General features: G+C 60.2%; 3 protein-coding genes across 12 annotated transcripts in view; 1 reads left to right on the forward strand and 2 right to left on the reverse strand.

Moving 5' to 3' along the window:
* MORN1 (MORN repeat containing 1) overlaps nt 1-4,604 on the reverse strand; it is a 48,806-nt gene extending 44,202 nt beyond the window's left edge. For 2 of the 7 annotated variants that reach the window (XM_073233030.1, XM_073233031.1), the window contains exons 1-6: nt 4,393-4,604; nt 3,483-3,605; nt 2,783-2,881; nt 2,098-2,208; nt 935-1,025; nt 475-562 (exon numbers count right to left, since the gene is read on the reverse strand). In XM_073233030.1, coding sequence (XP_073089131.1) covers nt 475-562; nt 935-1,025; nt 2,098-2,208; nt 2,783-2,881; nt 3,483-3,605; nt 4,393-4,468 — 588 coding nt within the window. In that variant the 5' untranslated portion in view covers nt 4,469-4,604. The other 5 variants (XM_036999983.2, XM_073233032.1, XM_073233033.1 and 2 more) reach the window with 5 other exon arrangements.
* Nucleotides 4,605-4,746: 142 nt separating this feature from the next.
* On the forward strand, nt 4,747-14,700 carry RER1 (retention in endoplasmic reticulum sorting receptor 1). 2 transcript variants are annotated; one of them, XM_036999559.2, is made up of 7 exons: nt 4,747-4,898; nt 8,022-8,109; nt 9,303-9,407; nt 11,311-11,410; nt 12,506-12,584; nt 13,480-13,615; nt 14,030-14,700. In XM_036999559.2, the coding sequence occupies exons 2-7, from the start codon at nt 8,029-8,031 to the stop codon at nt 14,117-14,119; spliced, it is 591 nt and encodes a 196-aa protein (XP_036855454.1). In that variant the 5' UTR covers nt 4,747-4,898; nt 8,022-8,028; the 3' UTR covers nt 14,120-14,700. The 2 variants fall into 2 exon arrangements, with proteins under 2 accessions (XP_036855454.1, XP_073089146.1); XM_073233045.1 differs by lacking the exon at nt 4,747-4,898 and adding an exon at nt 6,145-6,254.
* Nucleotides 14,701-14,906: 206 nt separating this feature from the next.
* PEX10 (peroxisomal biogenesis factor 10) lies at nt 14,907-21,662 on the reverse strand. 3 transcript variants are annotated; one of them, XM_073233043.1, is made up of 6 exons: nt 20,925-21,155; nt 20,322-20,402; nt 19,420-19,826; nt 18,144-18,319; nt 17,878-18,013; nt 14,907-16,680 (listed from the first exon to the last, which is right to left on the reverse strand). In XM_073233043.1, exons 1-6 carry the CDS (start codon nt 21,034-21,036, stop codon nt 16,612-16,614), a joined length of 981 nt encoding a protein of 326 aa, XP_073089144.1. In that variant the 5' UTR covers nt 21,037-21,155; the 3' UTR covers nt 14,907-16,611. The 3 variants fall into 3 exon arrangements, with proteins under 3 accessions (XP_073089144.1, XP_073089145.1, XP_073089143.1); XM_073233044.1 differs by having other exon boundaries at nt 19,420-19,635; nt 20,925-21,081; XM_073233042.1 differs by lacking the exon at nt 17,878-18,013 and having other exon boundaries at nt 20,925-21,662.
* Between the last annotated feature and the right edge of the window lie 955 nt (nt 21,663-22,617).

A 22,617-nucleotide genomic window follows, 5' to 3' on the forward strand; every position in this document is an offset into this window, starting at 1 on the left:
GTGCAAGCCCTGACAGCCACTCGTCCACTCCTTGCAGGCAGGCACTGCTCCTGCGGATGGCACAGGGTGGGTGCCCTGGGGACACGTGCGCCAGGCTCCACCAGTAAGGACAGAGGGGCGAACTCAGGCATCTGGAGGCCAGCTGCGCCCCCACCCAGCCCCACTGGCCTGGGCCTCATGCGAGGAGAGAAGCAGGCCCAGAGGTGTTTCACATTACAGGGGCTTCCCCAGTGGGCAGCAACGGTGCCCTCAGAGGGGCAAGGAGCATCACTTCATTTCCACCAGGTGGTAGCGTTGGGTCCCAGGGCCGAGCTGTCCAGGCCAGATGGGTTATTAGTGGGAGCGCTGAACTGTCTGGTGCTGTCTTGCCAGGATAAGAAGTCGTCACCCCTGGCACAGGGTCACGAAATCGCCTGGGAGCCACACCCCAAGAATGCCCCGGGTGGGGTGGACACCCCAGAAGGGCCCTGGTACCTTGTAGGTGGAGCCGTCGGCACAGCAGAGCACCCCATGCCCCTGACGCTGGTCCCAGACCCAGTCGCCTTCATACGTGTCACCGTTCCTGAGGGGAAGGACGGAGGCGACCCTCAGGTGGGGAGAGCCAGGTGGCAGCACCGATCACGCCAGCTCCTCTGACCGGGCTCAGCAAGCGCCACCAGGACACGGGCAAAAATAGGCCCTGAGCAGATGGCACGAGCCCCTGCCTTGCCCGGCCTGGCTGTGTGCTCAGTGGGGCCATGATGATGGGAGGATGGCCCCTGCTCACCGGGCTCCCCAGGTGTGCAAGATTCGGAAAGGATTTGGGAGAAGGAAAATGGGAGGCGAGCCCACACATCCCAAAGGCAGGAGTGTGCTGCCCAGGGAGGGGAGGCAGGCCTTGTGCCTGACACTGCGCCAAAGCCCAGATGAGGGCCGGCTAGGGCTGCGCACTCACCGAAAGGCCATCCGCCCACGGCCATGCCGCTTGTTGTCATGGAACGACCCCCAGTATGTCTGTCCGTCCGGGTCCACCAGACATCCGTGCCCTGGTGAAGGAGCCGAGGGGCCGAAGTCACCGTGGTGCCTCCTGCCAGGCGGCCCAAGGTGGGGAGGGAGGTGCCGAGCCTGGAAGAAGGCTGGGTCAGCACCCTGGGGGCTAGGCTGGCTGGGATGGGACAGCAAGCACCACCATACCAGGGAGAGTGGCTCTGGTGTGGCTCTTAGAGGCCCCGAGACCCCAGCACCCAGGCCGTGGTTGGGGCGCGGGTTATGGAAACCCACCCTGCATGGCCAGAAGGCAGCACTGGGCCCCGGAGGCTCCTCAGAGGACCTTGGTCTAAAGGCCAGATGGGACACTCATGCCAATGAGGTTTTGGACAACTGGGAAGTGCAAGCACATTGCTACTCTGCTGTGTATGGATGCTGGACAGGCAGTGACTGCTCTGTGCGCTTGCCAGAGGCTGGCCTTCCAGAGGCAGTGGGCACTCTGGCTTCGGGCCACTGCACACCTGCTCCTCCCCTCCCCAGGCAGAACCAGCATCCCCTGAGGGAACATGGCCTCTTGACTGGCTTTGTCCAGCAGGAAGTGGAGGAATCGATGGCGCTGAGGCCTAGGCCGGGCCTGCAGCTTCCCATGCTCCGGGAGCCCTGGGGCTGTGGGTGGGGACGTGGGACCACCAGCCCTGGTGGAGCTGCGCTGGCTACAGCCACAGGAGTGACTCCACGTGCATCCAGAAGACCTGCCCAGGCTAGTCCATGCCAGAATGCTGATCCCTGGGATTGTAAGCAAATAATAAAGTGGTGGACATTTTGAGTGTCTAAGGTTTTGGGCGGCTTGTTCCACAGTGGTGGTGAACTGGTGCATGACCTGCGTCACAGGCTGCGGCCTGCAGGTGTCCCCAGGGCACCGAACTACACCAGATGTGGTCTGGGGGTGGGGAGAGAGGTGCGCCCATAGTTGGATAGGATAGGCAGTGCTCCCTGGACCGAAGTGGAAATCGGGCTCCTTGTCAAGCACAGAGCCCTGAGCCCATGCGGGCCCCCTGAATCAGATTCTCAGGGAGGGGTGTGGTGCCAGGGTTCCCCACAAAGGGTCCTGAGTTCTCGTGGACAGCAGACCCTCTCTCGCTCCATGGGACAGCTCCCCTTCATAGTGTCCACCGGCTTTGTACTTCATGACACCATGTCCCTGAGGCTCTCCCAGGACAAACTGTCCAGAATAGGTGTTCCCTGGTGCAGGAAAGGAGAACAGAAGGAACACACAGGGTCAGCACTGGGCCCGCATCCTCTGAGGCCTAATGGGTCCTGCCCACCCCTTACCCACGATGGGGCAGATGCCATGTCAGGACACACGAGAGTGTCTATCTCATCACTTACTCTTGTTAACCAAGGAAAATGACATTAGGCGGATCTCCTCCTGCCTTCCTGGGCAGGCAGGGGTGTGCGACTCCCTCCCCTCACAACCAGGTGACTGCAGACTCCATCCTGCGCCCACCCTCTCTGTGGGCAGCAATGAGCCCAAGGGCAAAGGCCGCTCAGGGTCAGAGGCTGTGGGGTGACCCTTCCCTTCACTGAGAACCAACCACCATGCTTGCCTGTGAGGAGCTGAGGTCCCCAGCCAAGCTGTGGGCAGCACTGTGGCCACCTCACCCTGGCTGGAGTGCTGCTGTTACAGGACACCTTGGGGAGGGGAGGGCCTCCCTACAGACGGAAGCACCTTCTGCACCAGAAGCAAGGGACCAACTCCCACTGGGAAGGCTGACATGGAGGGGCCAGCACACCCATCCCTGGCTCCAAGTCCCACCTGACCAGGCCCAGTGCCGGCAGCCTTCTCCCGTGATCTCTCCATCTACAAACTCGCCTTCATAATAACTTCCATCTTTAAACAGCAGCTTCCCATGACCTGGTAAAAGAAATCTCAATGTGAAGCCAGACAGCGGCTGGGAGTGACCGCTGGTGCCCGTGTGCGGCTGGGCTCACTTCTCAGTGGGGAGAACTGGGCTTTGGTGCCCTCAGGCCTGCTTGGCTCCATCTCTCCACCCACATGCCCTCTCTGCAGGCTCACCTGCGTACACGTGGGCAGAAAACAAGGGCAGGCAGGGTCCCCAAACAGTAGGAACATGAACGCGGGAATGCCTGGACCCTGCGGGCGGCCACTTCTACTTCACCATTCCCTTCTCTGCTGCTAAGATTTTCTACAAAGGTACAGAATCTCTTTATCAGAAAAAGCCATAAAGGCAGTTTATGACAAATGAAAACTTTAGGGATGATTTTCAAGTCGCAATTTCCCTGCCAAGGGTGCCCCAAGGCCTGAGAAGGCTGCCCACCCAGGGGTCTCCCAGGGCCCCACTGCTGCTGCCTGGCTTTGCTGCCAGCTGCCGGAGCAGCACTGGGGCGCCTTGTCTGGCGAGCTCCAATGCGGAAAGAAGGGGCCTTTCACTGGCACCAGTAAGGGCACAAGGGCCCAGGCTGGCTGGCACTCCATGCCACCCTCCTGACCAAACTCCCCAGGAGACGGGCTGTCAGTTGCGAAGTGCTGGCTGCAGGAATCTGACCATGCTTCTTCCCTCCTCTCCATTCTCCTTCGTATCGAAAGAAAGAATTTGGGTATATGTAGACACCGTAACCTGAAGGTTGAAAAGATGCACAAGTGAGCACCTGACACAGGTGACCTGGTGGGGTCTTGCGCTAATGAGGACGAGTGTGCACCCCCCTCAAGGGCATCTTCACCTGCAGTGAACTCCCCAGCACTGCGGCCTAGAGCTTCAGTTTGGGGGTCACGACTTTTCCTGTTTACTGTTCATACAGCCACCCTCTCTTCTGTTTATGCAACAAACATGAGGAGGACCTGCACTCCGCGCAAGGAGGCCCAGTGGGAGGCCCCGGGACAAGGGCGTGCAGACGCCCCGAGAGAGGCGGCGGCGTGAGGGGCGGTTGGGAGAGTGGGGCGCCTTCCTGGGGAGGGAACTTTTGGGCAGAGCGCAGCGGGGAGGAGCCCTGCCATTTCTCTTCAGGAGCCGTTCAATGGCCTCCTGTGCCCCAGGACCACACGTGCGCCCAGGGCCCGCCCCCCTTCCTCCCTCCGCTAGGCCGCGGGGCGCCTCCCCCGTTCCCCGCCCCATAGCCCGTTCCCAGGCGCAACGTGGGGCGAGCGGGGCGAGGTGGGAAGGGGCCCCCAGTCAGCGACTCTGCCGCCGGCGAGGGTCGCGTTCTGCTCGCAGTAGCGGTGCGGACGCCTAGTCCGGGCTCATCAGGCCCCGGCCGGTGCTGGGACTCGGCCCGAGAACCCGGCCATCACGGGGCGAGGACACACGGAACCCGGAGAGGGGCACGAGGGCGCCCGGGGTCCGGCTGGGGCCCCGGGGAAGCGCGCGGGAGCGTCCCAAAGTGAAGGCGCGAGCCCGCGGCCGTTACCGTCGCGCGGCGGCCGCCCCCGTGGGTCCCGGCGCGGCCGGCGGCCGCTCAGCCTCCCTTCGCCGGAGGCTGCCATCTTGCCGCTAGCGGTTTCCCTTAGCAACCGTCAGAGTCCTCCTCCGTTGGCTCGTCGGTCGCGAGGGGGCGGGGCCGAGCACCCGTCCCCGGGCGGTAATAATCTCCGGAGCGAAGCTTCCTGGGCCCGGAGTCGGAGGACGCAGCTGCGCCTGCGCCACAAGGCGTGTGTCCGCTGATACGTCCTTTCCGCCGAGGGCACCGCCCCGCCAGCCGCTGGGCGCCCGCGCCGGAAGCGGAAATGGTTGGAGGCTCTCGGGTCCGCCCTGGCGGCCATCTTGGAGGCCCCGGAGGCGGTGCCGCGCAGGACGGAGCGGAAGTCCCCGGCTGCCCCCTTCCCGGACCGAGCGAAGCGCCGGCGCGGCCGCCTGCCCGCGTCCTCCTCCCTGCGGCCCTCGGGAGACCGCGCTCGGCCGCAGCGGAGCGGCGAGGTGCCGGCGGGGCCCAGGGTCCGGGCGGGGATGGGGCGGGGGTTCGGGCAGAGCATGGCCGGGCCGCACACCGGGGTCGCGCGGTGACCGCCCCGGGAGGGAGGGGACTCGGCCGCCTCTCCGTCGGCTTCCGCGCCCGGGGCTAGGCCTGCCCGCGCGGTGTGGGCAGGGGCTGTCGGGTGCAGAGGGTTGCCGGGGGTCCCGTCCTGGTGCAGACTGAGTCCTGCAGGCTGACTCGGTGCCGTGCCCGCGCCCCCGTCGGGTCGGCCCCGCTTCCGTGCGCGGCAGAGGGAGGCCGTGTTGGCCCCGGACGCTCTCCGAGGCCCGCCCTTGGTCCGGGTCGGCCCTCCCCTCCCGGGAACGTGTGAGGTGGAGACCCCGCGAATGAGCACGGGGCCCTCGGCTGTTGAGACCAGGTCCTGCTGAGTGCAGATGGCGGGCAGGGTGGCAGGGGCAGGTGCGGACGTCCGCGGCGGTCCCGCCCCGAGGAGGGGGTCCCGGCCCGAGCGCGCCTCGCCGGGCATGGACGGAGACGGCTGGAGGGGCGTTTGAGCCGGGGACAGCACCCGAGGTCAGCGTGGGGCCCAGGAGGACGGGGGCATGAGGAGATGGGCAGAAAGGCGGGGGGCCGGACCGCTGGTGGCCCCGTGGCCGGGCGGAGACCACCTCCAGAAGCCCTCCGGTCGCGGCTCCGGACGGGGCCTCCCGGCCTGCGGACGGGCTCGTGCGCGGTGCCCCTGCTCTCCGCTCGGGATGGTTTTATCTTGCTTTTGCTTTGCTTTCTCTTGGACCCAGCGTGGAACGGTTAAATGCAACAGATGATTTACCGCCTGCCTGCTACCTAACAGGCTGTTTTAGGCGGCAGGACCCAGCAGCAGTCCAGATGAGCTTCCCCCTCAAGGAGCTTACATTCTAGTCGGAGAAAATAGAGAGAACAAGGAAGTCAGGAAATGTTACACCAAGTAAACACGGGGTGACGTGATCCAAGGGACCTGGTGGTCGGTTTGATAGGCAGGAGGGCCTCTCTGAGGAGGTGGCCTTCCAACTGAGCAGAGGGGAGAGGACCACAGAGCAGCTGGTGTGAGGCCGGCCCGAATCCAGGAACCAGGAACAAGTCTGACTCGTTTGAGGGAGGCGGGCCTTGACCCTCCTGCCTGGCTGGAGGGTCAGGCCTGGTGCTACATGCAGCTGACTCCCTCCAAGGCAATGTCCGAGGGCCGCTTAGTGCCATCGCCTCACTCTGCAGGTCGTTGGGGGGTGCTGGGGGGTTGTCCACGTTGCACCGCAAGACAGTGACAGCTGGACTCTGAGACCTGTTTGACTCCAAAGTCCACGTCCTTGGTGTTATTCTTCACAGTGAGTTTGCTTGAGACTTGGAGCTGTGTGTTAATGTGTGTGCTGTCTGTCAGATCATCAGAGATCGACTACTGTGTTTTTGGAAGATTTTTCCACACACTCAACTGAAATCATGGGAAATTGTAGCAGTCGTTTCTCCTAGCATGTGTGCGTGAAGGACAGGTGTTTTCTCACTAAGATCACTGTTACTGCCTCCACGTAATGGGAGACACTTCAGGCATAAAACAGGAAAATGAAGGAAAATTTGTGAGGAACCATAGGGTAAAAAATATTATTGACGTGGCTTTCTGCTGGCCTGACTTTGGCCACAATAGGGTGGCCGGCCATTCTAGGAAATGAGTTCTAATTTAGCCCCTTTTAAAACACAGAATTCTCCTCAGTTGAATGTAAAAGTGCATCTCCTGAAAGGACAGGAGACTGGAGCCGTGATGGTCCGTTCATTTGGGTCACCTGTCTTCCATTTGCGCATCTCCTGAGAGCAAAGGGTGTTGTTTGTTTCTGGGTGTCCACGGCAGTGCCCCATCTGCCCAGTGGCTCTGGAAACGGAGTCGGGTCACATGATGCCTGGTAACAGTGGTGTAGTGGGACTGCTCAGAGGGTTTTAATGTCCACGTTGTGCCTGGAACACTCTGGGATCACATCAGCCTACTGACCCCATCTCAGAAAGAGGCTGTTCCAGGTGCTTGCAGGGGTGTGTGGCTGAGACGTGGGCAGGTGCACCCGGCAGCTCTGCACACAGGCGCTCAGGCATGGGGAGCCCAGTGCTCTGGGAATGGGAAGGGCCACTGTGTTTGCCAGTGCTGTCGGCCAGACAAGGAAACGGGCCTTGTGGCCATGCAGCCTGGGGGCCTTGGTAGCAAACTAGACAGCTCAGCCATAGCACCATGTGGGGACAGCTCGGCCTGCAGGTGAGCTTTGCCTGCATCTCCACTAGCTGAGTGGAGGCAGGTACCTCCGGCTTCTGGCTCCTTCTCATCCTAAGGTGCAGGTTGCCCAGTGGAGGAACTGAGGTCAGGCCGGGCTTTGGCTGCTGAGATCACCGCTGCCCCTGGCCTTAGGCAGGTGACTCAAGCCGCCTGGGACCCGATCTTCTGTGGCAGAGTGGGGCTGATGGTGGCTGCTCACTCGGCCATCTGGGTTCTCCCAGCTCAGTTCTCCCAGGATCTTACTTAGCAGCAGGTTGAACCAGGCAGGAGCGCACAGGATTATCTCCATCCAGATAAGGAATGAGACACAGACATTGCCTCCCTGAGAATCAGTCATGTGGGAATGTCCTTGGGGTGGGGGCACACCTGCCCCGAATGACCAGGAGAAGCACAGCTGGCTGCTGGCTGGAGGAGCAGCCGGCGGAGATCAGGCCAGGCCTGGAGAGAGCCTGCTGAGGGGACCCCACGCAGGAGGGGAGATGCTGGACGGAGTCCTTGCCATGGACCGTCCCCAAGGAGGTGCTCATCATACTGCCCCCAGGACGCCACGGTCAAGCAGGACAGCTCGTGGGGCCCGTTGCGGGGGGGGGGGGTGACCAGGTGACGCTGGCAGAAGCGAAAGTCCACTGGTGCCGCTCTGCATGTGTCACATGACATCCTGGCTGTCCACCAAAGCGTGTCTCCTGCCTGGTTCTTTTTCCCGCCGACTCATGGTAAAGACACAGAAGAACCTGTGGCGTGATGACACGCTGAGTGCCAGGAGGAGCTGCAAGGCGCTGGTGACGCCGGGCAGAGACCGTGTCTCCCAGTGCCTTCTGTTTAAGGCCGTTGTGTTTCTCAGTTGCAGAATGTCCGAAGGTGACAGTGTTGGCGATTCTGTCCATGGGAAGCCTTCTGTGGTGTACAGATTCTTCACAAGGCTTGGACAGGTCGGTATTTCTGCAGATGAATTGGGTAAATATTTGAACAAGTACTTGTTGACCGTGGGACATGCTCCTCAGGGCGTAAATGACTAACGTCCCTAGAGAGGAAGGCTGGCCTTTCCTCAGGCCCGTGTCTCACTTTGTGCGCTTTCTATGAAGGGCCAGGCTAAGCCGCTCAGGTGCGGGGACTACATACGGTCTCTGCACACGGTTGCTTTCTGAGTTTTTCAGCAGCCTTTAGAAGCGTAAACCATTCTTAGCTCCTGGCCATGCAGACACGGTGGCAGCTCCTGCTCTGCTGTCCCCTCTGGCCACCATTTCCACGTTCCCTTGGCCCAGGGGGCCTCGCAGCACCCCCACCTGCCCCTTGTCTGGGTCTGTGCGCGGGAATGGACTGTATCTGGGCTGTGGCACTGGCCTGCATTGGCCAGCAGCACCTGCAGCTACATTCAGACCCTGAGTCCAGCCTGTGCAGAGGAAGTAGAGTTTGGTGAGCAGCTGCACCCACGGATGCTCTGCTGAGAATTAAAAATGTATCGAGTTTTAAAAGTTTTTAAAAATTTTAATTAAAAAATTTTATTTTCAAAATCGAAAAATCCATCTTTTCCCAAACATTGGAAAACCTGATAATCACTGAAGCCAGCTGGTGGGCATGTGGGCTCATGCATTCTCTTTCCTTCTGTGAACAGGTGGGACTTTTTGCAATTAAAATAAAAAGTTAAAATCAAGTGACAACGATTAAAATAGAGGACACAAACTGCGGATCACATGGCACAGGCACGCGCTGGAGTGGGACTGAGGACCCTCTTCCAGCCCGCTGCTTTGCTGCCAGATACCTGGTCCCCCTGCTGGGGTCAGGCTGGCTGGCCAGCTGTGCAGGGCAGCTCTTTGGGGAGTGGGCTTTGGGATATGCTCTGGGCTGAGTCCTGTGTCGTGGGGTGGCAAATCCTTTCTCAGGCCAGTCCTTGGGGTGAAGGTCGGTGTCCCCTGCATGGTACCTTTGCTGACACCATAGGACCAGGTGCTGAGAGTGTAAGGCTTCTGTCTAAGGGGTGGATCTGCCTCAGGAATCACTGCTGATAGATTGACGCTTCAGTCACTGCTCTGTGCCAGTGACTCAAATCTGGAGTGGGTGACTGGTGTGTGCCATGCGGCTGGGGTCACTGTGCATGTGACCCATGTGGACGCTGTCTCCCCAGGTCTACCAGTGCTGGCTGGACAGGTCCACGCCCTACACGGCTGTGCGCTGGGCTGCCACGCTGGGCCTGAGCTTTGTCTACCTGATCCGTGTTTACCTGTTGCAGGTAGGTGTGAGCTGGGGGACAAGGCTCAGCTGTTGAGTCTGAGTGGGTGTTGGTTGGGCTGTTGCTCTGTTCTGTCTCTGGATGAGGAGGGTTTACAGAGATGGAGATGATCTGTAATGGCCACTTTGCAGTTTAGCACCAAACCTAAGAAATACTTGAGTGTTTGTCTTTCAAAGTGGGATTGCTTACAGCTGACCCTGCGTTGTTCATTTTCTGTAACTAGAGTTACCAGGACGGTCGTGACTGCAGCGTGGGGCCTGCTGACATTGATAGCGCTCCTCCCTCCTCATCCAGGGTCATGGTCTGGATGGTGGGCCCTCTGACTACTACCCTTGACCCTGCCTCGGGACTCCGAGGGGCAGAAATCTCTGGGGGCGAAATAACCCAGACTTGCCGCCTCGTTGCCCAAGTGTCGCGAGTGACACTGGCGTCTGAGGGCTCAGCTGTTGGAGTCACAGCTTTTCTGAGGTGCAGGTGTTGGAGCTGAGGCTTCCCCGTAGCGACGGTGGGGCTGGGGCGTCCTCTCAGACTTGAGCTTGCTGTGCGCTCTTCTCCAGCGGCCACCTGGTTCCTGGATTGGGGTCTAGACCTCAGGAGGGGTCACTGGCTGTCCCTGTGTCTGGAGGAAGGCAGTTAACGGCCTTGAGCAGAGTTTTTTTTCTGGAGCTAGGAAATATGTTGTCATTTAAAGCAAACACTTCCCTTCCCGCTTCGGGAGGACATGGGTCCGTAGGTGGACACGTGCTGACTGGACGCTCCAGGTGCCCAGTGCTGGGGGAAGCCTCACTGAGGCTCAGCGTGGACACACTGCTCTGGGATGTCAGGACAGGTCCCGCCTGGCCTGCGGGCTGTAGGCCGCTCTCCGTTCATTGTAGCAGGATCCCCTCTGTACGGGATGTCTAAAATTGACGTTGATTGACTTTAACTGATTATAGATTTTTTTTCAATTGGAACTTTGTCTAGTCACTAGTGGAAAGAATGACCTAGAAACATTGATCAGGGAATTCATGTGGGGCTGGGGTGCATTCACCGCCCTCAACCAGATGCTCTCTAGTCCGGCTCTTCAGGCATGGCCCTGCAACAGGAAGCTGCGTAAACATTAAACTCAGACTTTTCACATTTAGATTTTAGTTTTCTGAAGACTTGAAACATGTTAAGGCAGAAAGATTTCATCTTGTTTGTATGAAAATTTGTAGGCTTTTTAATTGATAACAATTCATTTTTGGTTCTCAGTTGACCAACTTGTTGATATTTCAATTAGCCTTAGTTGCAGGAAAGTGTGGGGCATGTAGATGCTGTGCAGGCCCCACTTCTTGGCACATCTTGAGGAAGGTTTGGCTGCAAAACATCTTTAACCTCATTCTCGATTTCCTGACTTTCTGGTTCCGGCTTTCTGCTGGGCAGAGATTTGAGCTCCTGACGAAGAGTGTGCTGATGTGAGTTGCTCACCAAGAGTGTCAGCCAGCACGCGAGCCGTGGTTCCTGTTCTGTGTCCAGGGCAGATAGCCGCTGGCCTGGGGTAGATGCGGCCCAGCGCCACTCTGCCCGAGCTGCACCCACCCCAGGCTTGAGGGTCTGGAGCTGCAGCTGGGGTATGTGGCTTGGGGAAGACCTTGCTTGTTTGTGTCAGGTGTCATGTGCATCTGACTGGACCCTTGGAGATGTTTGCTCTTTGGGTTCTGGCTTGTCCCTCATGGAGACGCACAAGGTAATGAGACAAACTGTCACGATGGCTGTTCACTGTGCTTCCATGTTCCCTGCTGTAACCTTGCATTATCAGTGAGCTGTGTGCACTTAAAGTTCAGTTCAGACAAGGTTGAGAGTCACTGGAACGTTATGTGGTGACCTGGTCCAGGGTGGTGGGTGGTTGCAGCATCACTGACCGTGTTTCCTTCTCTTCCAGGGTTGGTACATCGTGACCTACGCCTTGGGGATCTACCACCTAAACCTTTTCATAGCTTTCCTTTCTCCAAAAGTGGACCCTTCCTTAATGGAAGATTCAGGTAGAGATAGTCCACTCTGTTTGGGGAGGATCGTGATTTTGTATCCTTCACAGGATTGCTGTATTCTCTAGAAACATCTGGAATCCAAGCTTCTGAGACTGTTGTGTCGGCATTTAAAGTGTACCTGGGACTGTTGTGATGGTGATGAATTTGCGCACAGCGTGACAGCCCTAATGGCTGTGCAGAGGCGGTGGCCTGGTTCATAGATGAGGAAACGGGTACCCAGGCGGCCTGGTCTGAGGTCACAGGGCAGAGCGAGCAGGACGTACTCCTGTGACACTGGCCAGGTCCCCTTCCTCCAGCGCCTGGGGGTCCACGGGTAGTGCACTGGGACTCACGGAGGCTGCTGGCGTGCCGAGCATGGCAGTTGGGCCCACTGAGGGCGATGCTCAGTCTCACAGGATGATGGGCTGAAGAGTTCTTGGCCCATGCTGCTCTGGCCCTCCCTGGGCCAGGGGTGGGGGCACAGACAGAGTCGCCTCTGCCAGCATGTCCTCTTCTTTACGGGAGGGACACAACCTGCTTTCTGTGTGCTGGACGTTTCTCGAGACTTCGGGTTAAAACCAGAGTCAGTGACTTCTCTGTGGAGCATTTAATTAAAGTACTAAAGGGAACAGCCTTTGTATCTAATGTTGCCACTGGAGGGAATAGAAAGTGACTAAGCAGCCCCTTCTGCTGGCCCCAGGGTTCTCCCATAGCTGGAGAGGCCCCACCTGGGTGCGCTGGGAGGGGGCGGGCGTACGGGCCTCAGCGCCAGGCCCGGCCACTCAGGGCGCCCACGAGGGCCCTGCTCTGTGAGCGCGCATAGCGCAGCTCGCGTGCCTCCCTGTGGTGGATCGACATGTCCTGGAAACTGCTGTGCGGGTGGATTTTTATGCAGTCATTTAAAACATTCTAACATGATTCTCTTAAAGCAGTGAATTGATTTTCTAAATCTGTTGGAGATCCCTCATTGTCTGTGCGTAAATGGCGCACTCCTGTACAGGTCTCACGTGTTGGGGCTCTGGCTCCAAAGCTTTAGGGACAAACCCGTGGCTGTAGTGATGGAATGACGAGAGGACGCGCGCTCTCTCAGACTGACACTCTGCCTTCCAGATGACGGCCCCTCACTGCCGACCAAGCAGAACGAGGAGTTCCGGCCCTTCATTCGAAGGCTTCCAGAGTTTAAATTCTGGTGAGTTGATTCCGAAAGGCCTGTGAGAGGTGCTCCTCCTCCAGGGTGCTGACGGGATTGAGGCGGTGAGAGCTTTGCTGTGCGTCTGTCTGGAGCGTCCCTTCACCCAGTGTGAGTGCTGTGCTGGTGCTCTTTGACGGTGGCAGAAAAGAAGCCGCTTCTGGGTGGAGGGTCCCGGGTATGTCGGCCTCAAGAGACTTGGGCCTCGGGGAGGGCTGGCCTGTGTCGCTGCGTGCACGGCACCCTTCTGGTCTCCAGCAGGGCTGAAGCAGCTCTCTGCCCCCAGGCAAGTACAGCCTCGGGGGGGCCCCCTGTCATTGGAAGTGCTGGGACAGCGGCTAGCTCGGCCCCTAGGCCTAGAGGCAGTGACCTGTGTGGTGCTGGGACGGGAGCATGATAGGAGGACGGGTGACCTGCAATGTCAAGCATAGGCTCTGGTGCCTGTCCTGGGTCAGACCAAACCCGAGGGAGCAGCTGTTGCACCTTTGCTCTGAGGGTCTGAGTGGGGTGGGCGGCTGCATGCGGGAGGGAGGGCAGTGCAGGAGACTCCCGAGCGGGGCAGGAGTGGGAGGCGGGCCAGCCCGGGGCCTGCAAGCCCTCCGAGGACACTGACTTTGTAGGGGAGGGAGAGCCAGGGGTGTCAGCAGGGCCATGGTCCTGGGCTCCGCCTGGCCCTCAGGACTGCACGGAGGCAGGGCCGTTTCGGGTGGCAGGTGTCCGCCACAGACCTCAGACCATCATGCTTTGTGTGATTTGGGGGAGAACTTGGGGCTGTATTTGTGCTCACACACACAGTCTGTTACAAGTGAGATGCCCGCTGCACCCAGGCAGCTCCCCAAGAGGTGTGTGCTCCTTGTGGTGGGCCGGCAGCGCTGACCTCACTCCTTCCCTTAAGGCACGCGGCGACCAAGGGTGTCCTTGTGGCCACGGTCTGCACCTTCTTTGAGGCTTTCAATGTCCCGGTGTTCTGGCCCATCCTGGTGATGTACTTCATCATGCTCTTCTGCATCACCATGAAGCGGCAGATCAAGGTAACGGGCGTGGTCGCTGCCACGTGCCAGTGCTGAGCACACTTTCCTCAGGTCTGTGCTTGAAAGGGGCCCAGGTACTAGTGACAGGCCCCAGGCAGACAGCTTAGGGTGCTGTTTGTCGTCCTGTGAGGCCCAGGGCCTGTGTGTAGTGGTCAGACAGTGCCCTAAACCTCAGTGGGCACCTGGAGCCCCAGCCTGTCCTGCAGGCAGGGTCACTTGACTTTTCCTGTGCCCTTGGGCTTCCTGAGTGTGGCAGCTCAGCTGGGCATGGGGCGCTTAGCCATGTTGATGGAAGCTGGAAGCTGGTCGTGGTGCCCTGGGTTCGTTGCCCAGCAAGGAGGGAAGGCCAGGGTTCAGGTTTGTGGGGTGTGGCTCATTAGGGAGCTGCTCTGAAATGAATCTGTTCGTCCCCAGCATATGATCAAGTACCGGTACATCCCGTTCACACATGGAAAAAGGACATATAAAGGGAAGGAGGATGCAGGCAAGACGTTCGCGAGTTAAGACGCGGCCAGACCCGTCACATGGAGTCCCAAGACGGTTTTGAGCCATTGTAACAATGCCTTCTTTCTTCACATAAAGTAGTTGATTACGAGGGAGTCAAATTTTCTTTTTTAAAAGGAGCTTCAATTATTTGTAACTGAAATATCAGGTTCTTGAAGAAACTGGCTTTAAACCGAATCGTGTTTATTTTTCAGTGACGTTCAAGTGTTCAAATGGACAGAATTCTAGTAAATTGCAGGCTCAGTGGATAGTCGGGGAGCTTGGGGAGGGGCGGCAGGCAGTTGTCACGAGGCTGCAGAACCAGCCTTGGTGGAAGGACCCGGGTCGCAACAGCGCCACCTTCCGGAGGACGCCAGTGACCACGATGCCCGACTGGAGGACAGTGCTGGTTCCTGCATCTGAAGGAGCGTCACGTTTGAAAGGTGACTGTCAACTGACTGGGGTTCTAATGCCAGTTTCCCAGTCCCATCTCCCCAGAGATGTTTAAAGTTGGCCTCTATCATAATGACTCAAAACTTTGCTCTTAACTACCATGATTGCTTTTTGAGGGCCTGGAATTATAAATATATATTATATTTTAATTGTTTGAGGTTATTTTGACACGTTTCTTTGATATATAAAGAGTTGTTTTGGATTAAATGTTCTCAAGCAGCAGCCCCTTTACAGGACCAACCGGCTGTAGAGAGCAGATCAGCTCCAGTTCTCACACCCAGCTTTTCACTTTCTATGGGGAACAACTCTGACCTACATGCCACCTTTTTTGATGTGATAAAAACAAAAACAACCGTTTTAGTGACTTTTTAATTCCAACCTCGTTAAACACAGTGCCCCCTTTGCGTAGTCTTTACCTAAAGTGCAGAGCCCGGCGGGGAGCAGCGCCATCCCCTGACGGGGAAGCGCCGCTCACAGCAGCAGGGCGGGCACACCTGCCCGCAGCTGCCCCTGGACCCGGTCACAGACTTACTGTCCACCGACCTCCCGCGTCCTCGTGTGGTTCAGACTCATAGCTCTGAGCCACTTCCCATCCCTCTTAGGGTTTCTGACAGCAAATGGCCTTTCCTCTTTTGCCAATTCCTGCTGATGTGAAACGGAGCTGCTGTTAAGGCCTTCTGTATACTGGGCGCTGTATCGCAAGCTCCGTAAGTGAAAGGATGCTCCAACGCAGCACCACCACCACGAGCACCTGGCACGCTCCAGCTCTAGACACGTTCTTCAGGTTTCCTAGTAAATGCTCAGGTGTAAGATGTGACGGGAAGCTGCGCTTGCTCAGAGCGGGCATGAGTAAAGGATGCTAGGAACCGTGCAGGCCCTTGGGGCTCCCCGTCGGGAGGCTTGCTCCCCAAGGCCTCGGTGGCTGTCTCCGGCATGTGACTTGAGAGCAGTTTGGAACCATCCCTGTTCCCACACAGAACCGAGTCGGCTCTGGCAGTGTTCTGTGCAGGCCTCAGCAGGGACGTCACTGCCTGACCGGTGGCCCTGGCCATGGCATGTTCACTGTCCTCTACGAAGCCTGATATTTGCTCTCCCCAGGGTTCCTAACTGACAATACTTCTATGCAGTTTGTTCCCTAAGGACACTTGTGCCAAATTCCTGTCTCTGGCACAAGTTAAATACGGCTTAAACACCCGACAGTAAAAAGGCACAGGGGCAGGTTAGATGCAGTGGTGATGGGTGAGCAACTGACGTGTCCCAGCCACCGGGAGTGGGGTCTGGTGGTGTCCGCAGGCTGGGCGTTAGGAAAACCACCTCTCAGTCTGCCAGCCCTGTCCCACCAGGCACTCTGAGCAGGAAGTCTGGATAAGGCCAACAGGCAGACTTCCATTTCATAAAATGGCGACACTTGATGCCATTAGAGGGCACCTGCCAGGTGTTTCCAGTGGAGATACGGCTCCTCGGCTTCTGTCTGCTCCTGGAATGGAGGTGCCCGCGCCACTCCACAGCCTGGATCTGGCCACGAGGATGAGGATCGCAGGCCATTGGGGTGGGTAGGTGGACACACTGCCACGCAGACCCCCGCCTTCCCTGCCTACCCCTCCTGCGGCCTCTCATATGCACGACGTCCTTGCCTTTTCTCCACACGAGTGAATAGCTGGTCCAGGCCTGTTTCTCAGAGTGGTTCTCAACTGTGTGGTTTGGGGACAGAAGAGCCTAAAAAAGCCTTGGCCAGATGAGGGGTCCCCAAGGAAGGGGCTAAACCGGCACAATGGCTGGGGGACCTCTGAGTTGGGGGGGCCCATGTGCCCACTGGTACCAGGCTCGGGGGTACTGGTCAGGCGGGGCTCCATCCAAACCCGCCCTGAAGGCCCCTGCCCGGCTGTTGTGCAGCCAGGTCAGCTTCCAGCCTCCTGAGCTGCTGGCATAGTATCTCATGACAAAAAGTAAAAATAAAAATCTTGAGAATTTTGTGATTTCTTTGCAGGAAAAGTTAATTTTGGGAACAAATTAGGTTTTTCCTGATGTTAGGAAAGACTCGTGAGGCAGTCTTCGTGGGGTCAGTGGTAGTGCCGCAGGTAGACAAGCTTCTGAGGCGGGAATCTCTCCCTGCAGAGGGGACACTCCGTCTGTTGGGGAGGGGGTGCGTGTCACGTGGGATCTGTCAGGCACAGCCCTGGCCACAGGCCTTCCCCCCACTGGCATCTCCAGCAATACACTGGAGGGGCACAGAACTAGTCCACTCAAGCCCAAGAAAATAAAAATCAGCATTTTTGGGAAGTCATAACTCCACAGGGAAGGACTTAGCCCCAGGGCAGCCCAGGAGTAGGGCAGGGAACAGTAACCTGGCAGACTAGACCACGAGTCCATCCCCTCGGGGGCTCAGCGGGGAGGGCTCTTGGCCACTCAGTTACGTTGAGACTCCTGTGGGGGTCTCAGCGGGCTGCTAAAGACTGGCTGCCATGAACCTCCTGGCTTCCTGGAAACGGAACTCTTCTGTCCCTGAGTCATCAGGCCCAGCGATCCCACCCTCAGGTCAGGTTCCCTCCTGTCCCCAGGAAGCCAGCTGCGCGCCTGCCAGGCACCTGCACCCAGAGCCGGCCACTAGGGGAGGCAGCACCATGCTCTTAAGAAAGCCCGCAGAACGGGGACGGGGCTGCACTGGCATCCAGCAGAACGTGCGGGGTGCAGACGCCTCACAGGTGCTGATTCTCAGTCAGCTCCAGCAGGCTCAGGCCGGAGCCCCCAGAGCCCCTACAGGCTCTGAGGAAAGCCCCCCGCCCAGCCTCAGCTGGAACGGGTCGGCGTGTTCAGTACTCCGCCCGGAGAACGCCGTGTCTCACTGGCCTGCGGCCCTGTGCAGCCCCGCCCACCCTCACCCGGAGGGCCCCGACGGGCGGAGCTCCCAGCGCAGAGGAACCGGACCGCTCCCTGCTTTCAGTGCAGACGGGAGAGGCGGCTTGGTGTTCCCTGCCCTGACCACCTGGCTTGGGAGACCCCAAAAGGCCAATGCAGGTGGTTCTGTGCCCAGAGGGCTCCCATGTGGACAACAGGCACTTGCCCAGCTAGACAGAAGAGCTCGGTGCATGCAGGCAGCTGCCCAGGACGGAGCGTCAGGGCCCAGCTGCTGCTCCAGTTTGCTCTCGGCACAGCCTCATGGAGCCAGGATGGCACCTTGACCTGGGACGGCCCCAGTCTGGCTTACCTGGGAGCTTCCAAAAAGCTGCCTCGCCCCACCCACAGAGGAGGCGGCTTTAAAGGCAGTCTCCCTGACTGTGGCAACCCCCTGAGCTGGCCCGTACACCAGCTGGCTCTGCAGGGCCCACCTTGGTGTCACACCACTGCGTGATGCACTCCCAGCAGAACAGGTGGCCACAGGGTGTGGCCGTGGGGTGCCGGCGCTGCTCCAGGCACAGGGCGCACAGGGAGCTCCTGGGAACGGTTCTGTCTTCCATGTGATTCCTGGTGGGGGTCGGGGGCAGAACCGAGCCTCAGTGTCTTTTGTGACACCTGCTGAGTTGTGGAGGCTATGCTGAGCACAGGGATGTCCAGGGGCTGCCGGAACCCCCAAGCCCCCGGTGACCCTCAGTACCTGCGGTGGGACAGGCTGCGGTGCGGCTTCCATTCCCGTTGGGCACGCTGCCTCTGCCGAAAGCCGTAGAGCTGCAGGCCCACAGACAGCGCCAGGTGCAGCAAGGAGACGAGCCCCAGCAGCCAGTAGCTCCCCCGAGCCCTCGGGTCCTCCGCAGGCGGGCGGTGGATGCGAAGCTGTCAAGGGCCCCAAGAGGACAATTGTGACCAGTGAGCACAAAGCGCTGAGCAGCCTAGAGTGTACCACACTGAACGAGGCTGAGCCCTGCCCTCCTGGCACAAGGAGGGGGCAGAGAGACCTCAGGGTCAGGAGCTTCTCGCAGGGTCTGACCACCGGGTGGGTGGAAGGTGGGGACGCTACTGACAGCTCCGCCTCACTCCCAATGAGAGCCAAGGGCTGACGGGAAGACAGCCACAGAGCTCACGGTCTGCAGTCACTCTGGCTGCAGGTGAGGATTTGGGACTTCAGGGGTCATCCAGGACCCACACCTCAGTGGGAGGATCTGCAAAGAAGCCTGACAAGGAGCACCCGGTGGGGTGGGAGGAGGCCTGATGTGGCCCATGCAGCTGACCTGCTTCTCTGTTGTAGAAACAGCAGCTCCTTCCTTTCAGCAAGGCCACCCAGGTGACACTAGGCCACTCCGGTGAAGCCGTGCTCCAGCCCCTCCCACAGCTAGTGATGGGGGAGACCTCTGGCTACACCTCTGAAGATGAAGTCTCCCCCTCCCCCACTTCTGTCTCCCTTCCCTCCGCTGGGAATGGGGGCAGCCGGGTCAACCAGAGCGGCCAGAGCCAGGAGCCCCAGAGCCAGGGCCCTGGCAGCCGGGGTACAGCAGCCCTGAGCAGCCCCAGACACCCCAGGATGGGAATCCACATTGCTGGGTCGAGCCCGTGTTTCCAGCCTTTATTACAGCTGCCCCACCAATGCTCCCACCTGCTTGTTGGTGCTCTGAGCAGGAGTGGGCTGAGGACAGAGAGGGGAGGGAGGCGCAGTGTCACGATGGCACTGCCAAGGCGGTGGGGTGCGGTGGGGCAGCCGACCTTTCCTAAGGAGCGTGATGCCTGAACAGCCCGGAAGAGCCTGCAGTGGGCAGCTGCAGCAGACTCGCCCAGCCCTCAGGCTTTGTGGGAACTGGACTGCCTTGGTCTTAGAAAAATGTGGCCCAGCAAAACGCCGGTTTTCAACTGAGAATTTTGGCACCAGCCCTGTGACCGTGTTAACAAAGGCCCTGAAGAGATGACCGGGACTGACAAGTCAGGCAGTACGTGCTACTTACGTAAGTGACTCCTGTAAGCCTCTTGGCTAGGTGGTAGAAGGCACCATGGATGTAGAACCAGGCGACGTGCAGCCGCTGGAGGTAGCCGAGGCCCCGCCGAAGCGCCAGCACGGCCTGCAGGAGCCCCTTCTGTTGCTGCTCTGTCAGGGTGGCCGTGTGCCGGTGCACCCAGCGGCTCACCCCTGAACGGCTGTGCACACCGGGTGCCAGACCCCCCTGTGAGGGCCGGGCGCCGTCACAGGCGGCCTGCAGCTCGCGCTCCAGGTGGAGGAGGGCCTTGTCCAGCAGGTAGGGCAGGACGGCATGCAGTGCGATCAGCACGCTGCGGCGCAGCCTCGAGGGTACTCGGCTCTGGGAGGGGTCCACCTGGATGACACCCACATACTCCTCCCCAAGGGTCTGGTAGCCTGGGGACGCAGGAGGGCCCCACGTAGAAGACCAAGGCACGGACCTGCCAACACTTTTCCTTCCCTCAGTACCAGGTCTTGCTCTCTACCGGGTCCCCACTTCTCCACTTAAAGGAGTTAGGGGCCTTGCTGCACACACCCTGTGACAGGCCTCAATGTCAGGACCCATCTCAGGCACAGGGTTCAGCCACAGAAAAATGGTCCCGATGGCACCCTGGACAAGGTTCAGGGACACAGAAAAGGATGAACAGGGCAGACAAGACGTGTCCGGTTGAACTCAAAGCTCTCAGAGGTCCCCGCCAGTGCTCAGGGCTGACCTATTGGCAGTAGGGCAGGGGCTCGGACTGACCCTCTTCTCTGAGGCATATCTGGGCCAGCGCTGGGGACACAGAGATGCACCTCCAGGTGCCTCGCTCTGCTGGCAGCCCCCTCCCTGTCCTCTGGGCTTGGCATATGCGGTAGGCCCTCAGTCCTCACATGTCCCCGGGCTGTTACCTGCGAGCGTAGTGAGGCCAAAGTAGGCTGCATCCGACAGCAGCTCAACCTCTCTCCGGCACTCCAGCCACCTCTTCGCACCTTAGAGCAGAGACAGCATTATTACCTGGGGCGGGTGGTGAGGATGAGGAACAATCAAAGCGAAAATCAAGTATATAAACCATCTGTTCTCACATCCTCCCTGCTTAAAGCTTGCTTGACTGCCACCTCGCCCCCTACCTACAGCCCCAGCCTCGCTTCCCCGCTTCAAACAGGAGACTGGCTGTTGTCTGGGCTACGCTGGCTCTTCACACTCACCACCGGGCACCGCTGCTCCGAGAAAGCATGCTCGTGCGCCCACAGGGCCACGGATTCGCTCTCTTTCATACCCGATCCCCGGGCCCCGCCCCACCCAGCAGCTCGGTGCGGAGCCCAAGGGCATCCGCTTCTTCCTTCAGCTCAAGTCTCGGTGGGCCGAGCCTGCCCGGTCGGGCTCTGGGGTACGGTCCGCCCACCCCCATGCGGGGCACCCAGGCCCACCGCGGGCCGGGCCCGTGTGGTTGCGCGGGTCCGAGCGCCAGCCGCACTCAAGACACTCGGCGGCCTCACCCGGCCGGGCCTCACCCGCCAGGCTGTGCAGGGCGCCGCCCGCCGCGCTCCGCAGCCCGCCGCGGTAGTAGTCGTCCTTCTGCGCCGCGCGAACCACCTCCGGGGCGCTGGCGGCCGAGGGAGCCATGGCCGCGGTCCGCGGGGCCCAGGGAGCGGCTGGCCACGCCCACGCGGCGGCGCCTGATGACGGCAGTCGCGCAGGCCTTTGCGTCACACCCCGCGGGGGGCCGGGGCGGGGCTGGCGGGGGGGCGCCGGGGGGCCCGGGGCCCGCAGGGGCGAGGGGTGGGGGGCGGGACCGGTGCCGCCCCGGGCCGCACAGCCCAGCAGCGGGGCCCCTTCGGAGAGGGAAGCGGCCCGGCCCGGGTGGTCGTGCAGCCCAGCTGCTGAGGCGCCCGCGCCCCCGCCTGTGCCCCTGTGTCCTGGGCGCAGAGACGCCCGCAGCTTCGGGCGGCATCCGGCGAACCGTTCGGAGGGGCCCAGGCGGAAGGCACGAGGCCACGCGGAGACCCTGGGGTGTCACGAGCTTCTGGCCCCGGGGACGTTGACGGTCGGCGCAAAGCTTGGCTCCTTCCCTCGGGGTACCCGGCGGGCTCCCGCCTCCAGCCCTGGGCGTGGCCTCTTGCGGGCGCGTCCCCTCCGCGGCTGCCCGCGAGGATCTCAGCCTCCCGGAGGGCGGGAGAGCCGGGAAGCAGTGTACCCAAGTCCCGGTTGTACTCCCGGAGGTGGGACGTGGGCGTCTCCGGTCCAGCTCTGCCGTTTTCCCCCGGGCGCCGCGGCGCTGTGCTGGTGGCGCGCCTCAGGTGCCCCCGGCTCGGTGGCTGGGGCTGGGTGGTCAGACCCTGAACGGCCAGCAGGCGGCGCCGTCGGCCCACATGCTCTGCAGGTTAACGGGTGGAGTTTTAGGAGCTTAGGGAATGAGTTTCACTCGAGAGTGACCCTGGGTCAGAGCCGAAGACGGAGCCGCGTGACCGCGTGGCATCCGTGTAATGATGGGAATGTGGCGGGGGAGAGTTTCGGAGGGCTGGATCTAGTGCCCGCCCCAGGGGATCACTGCCTCCTCCTTGGGGCCACGCAGCCTGGGCTCCCTATCTTGCTGCAGTCCCAGGTTCTGGGACAGGTGGGGGCGGGGCGAGGGCTCTTGCCAGAGGAGGGGCGTCTGCCCCATTGTCCCTCGCTGCCCGTGGGCCTGCGCCCTTCACCCTTTGCCTGCAGCCTGGACGGCAGGTCCTGCCCCTGGGTGGCTTCTGGCAGGAGGGTGAAAAGCTTGTGGACTTCAGGGAAGCGGCCGACTGCGCGGGCAGACGGGCTGGCTCGGCCCAGCCCTGGTGTGGGGCCCCGCACCCACCCATGGGCCTACAGCAAAGGGGCACCCCATTTCCACCCTTGTGTGTTGCCCCTTTTCTCCAGCCGGGGCTGAGCCACAGGCGGCGCTGACCAGGGACAACCTGGCTGGCCTCTGACTTTACCTTCTGTGATCTCAGCGGACCTTTCACCATTAAGGGGGCTTCACGCAAGTTCCTTCTCACCCCTGCCTGGGTTTTCCTGTATGTGGGATGGGAATGCTGTAGTTAGCTGATATCCATGGAGCGCCTGCCATGGCGCCCCAGGCAGCCAGGAAAATGGGTGTCCAAAGCAGGGGTTTCCGTTTGCTGGGCCTGCTTCTGAGCACGGTGGGCCCTTTGACTCCCTCCCTGTAACCCCCAGGGC

The sequence above is a fragment of the Manis javanica genome, chromosome 4 (assembly GCF_040802235.1).
Source record: "Manis javanica isolate MJ-LG chromosome 4, MJ_LKY, whole genome shotgun sequence".
NCBI lineage: Eukaryota > Metazoa > Chordata > Mammalia > Pholidota > Manidae > Manis > Manis javanica.

Bases quoted from the DNA above. Each gene is read 5' to 3' on its own strand.
- RER1 (XM_036999559.2), top strand. From the start codon at position 8,029: ATGTCCGAAGGTGACAGTGTTGGCGATTCTGTCCATGGGAAGCCTTCT. The intron at 9,408-11,310 runs GTAGGTGTGAGC...CTTCTCTTCCAG, and splicing joins TCCGTGTTTACCTGTTGCAG to GGTTGGTACATCGTGACCTA. The intron at 11,411-12,505 runs GTAGAGATAGTC...TCTGCCTTCCAG, and splicing joins TTCCTTAATGGAAGATTCAG to ATGACGGCCCCTCACTGCCG.
- PEX10 (XM_073233043.1), bottom strand. From the start codon at position 21,036: ATGGCTCCCTCGGCCGCCAGCGCCCCGGAGGTGGTTCGCGCGGCGCAG. The intron at 20,403-20,924 runs GTGAGGCCCGGC...CTCTGCTCTAAG, and splicing joins CGCCCTGCACAGCCTGGCGG to GTGCGAAGAGGTGGCTGGAG. The intron at 18,320-19,419 runs GTAAGTAGCACG...GGCCCTTGACAG, and splicing joins GGCTTACAGGAGTCACTTAC to CTTCGCATCCACCGCCCGCC.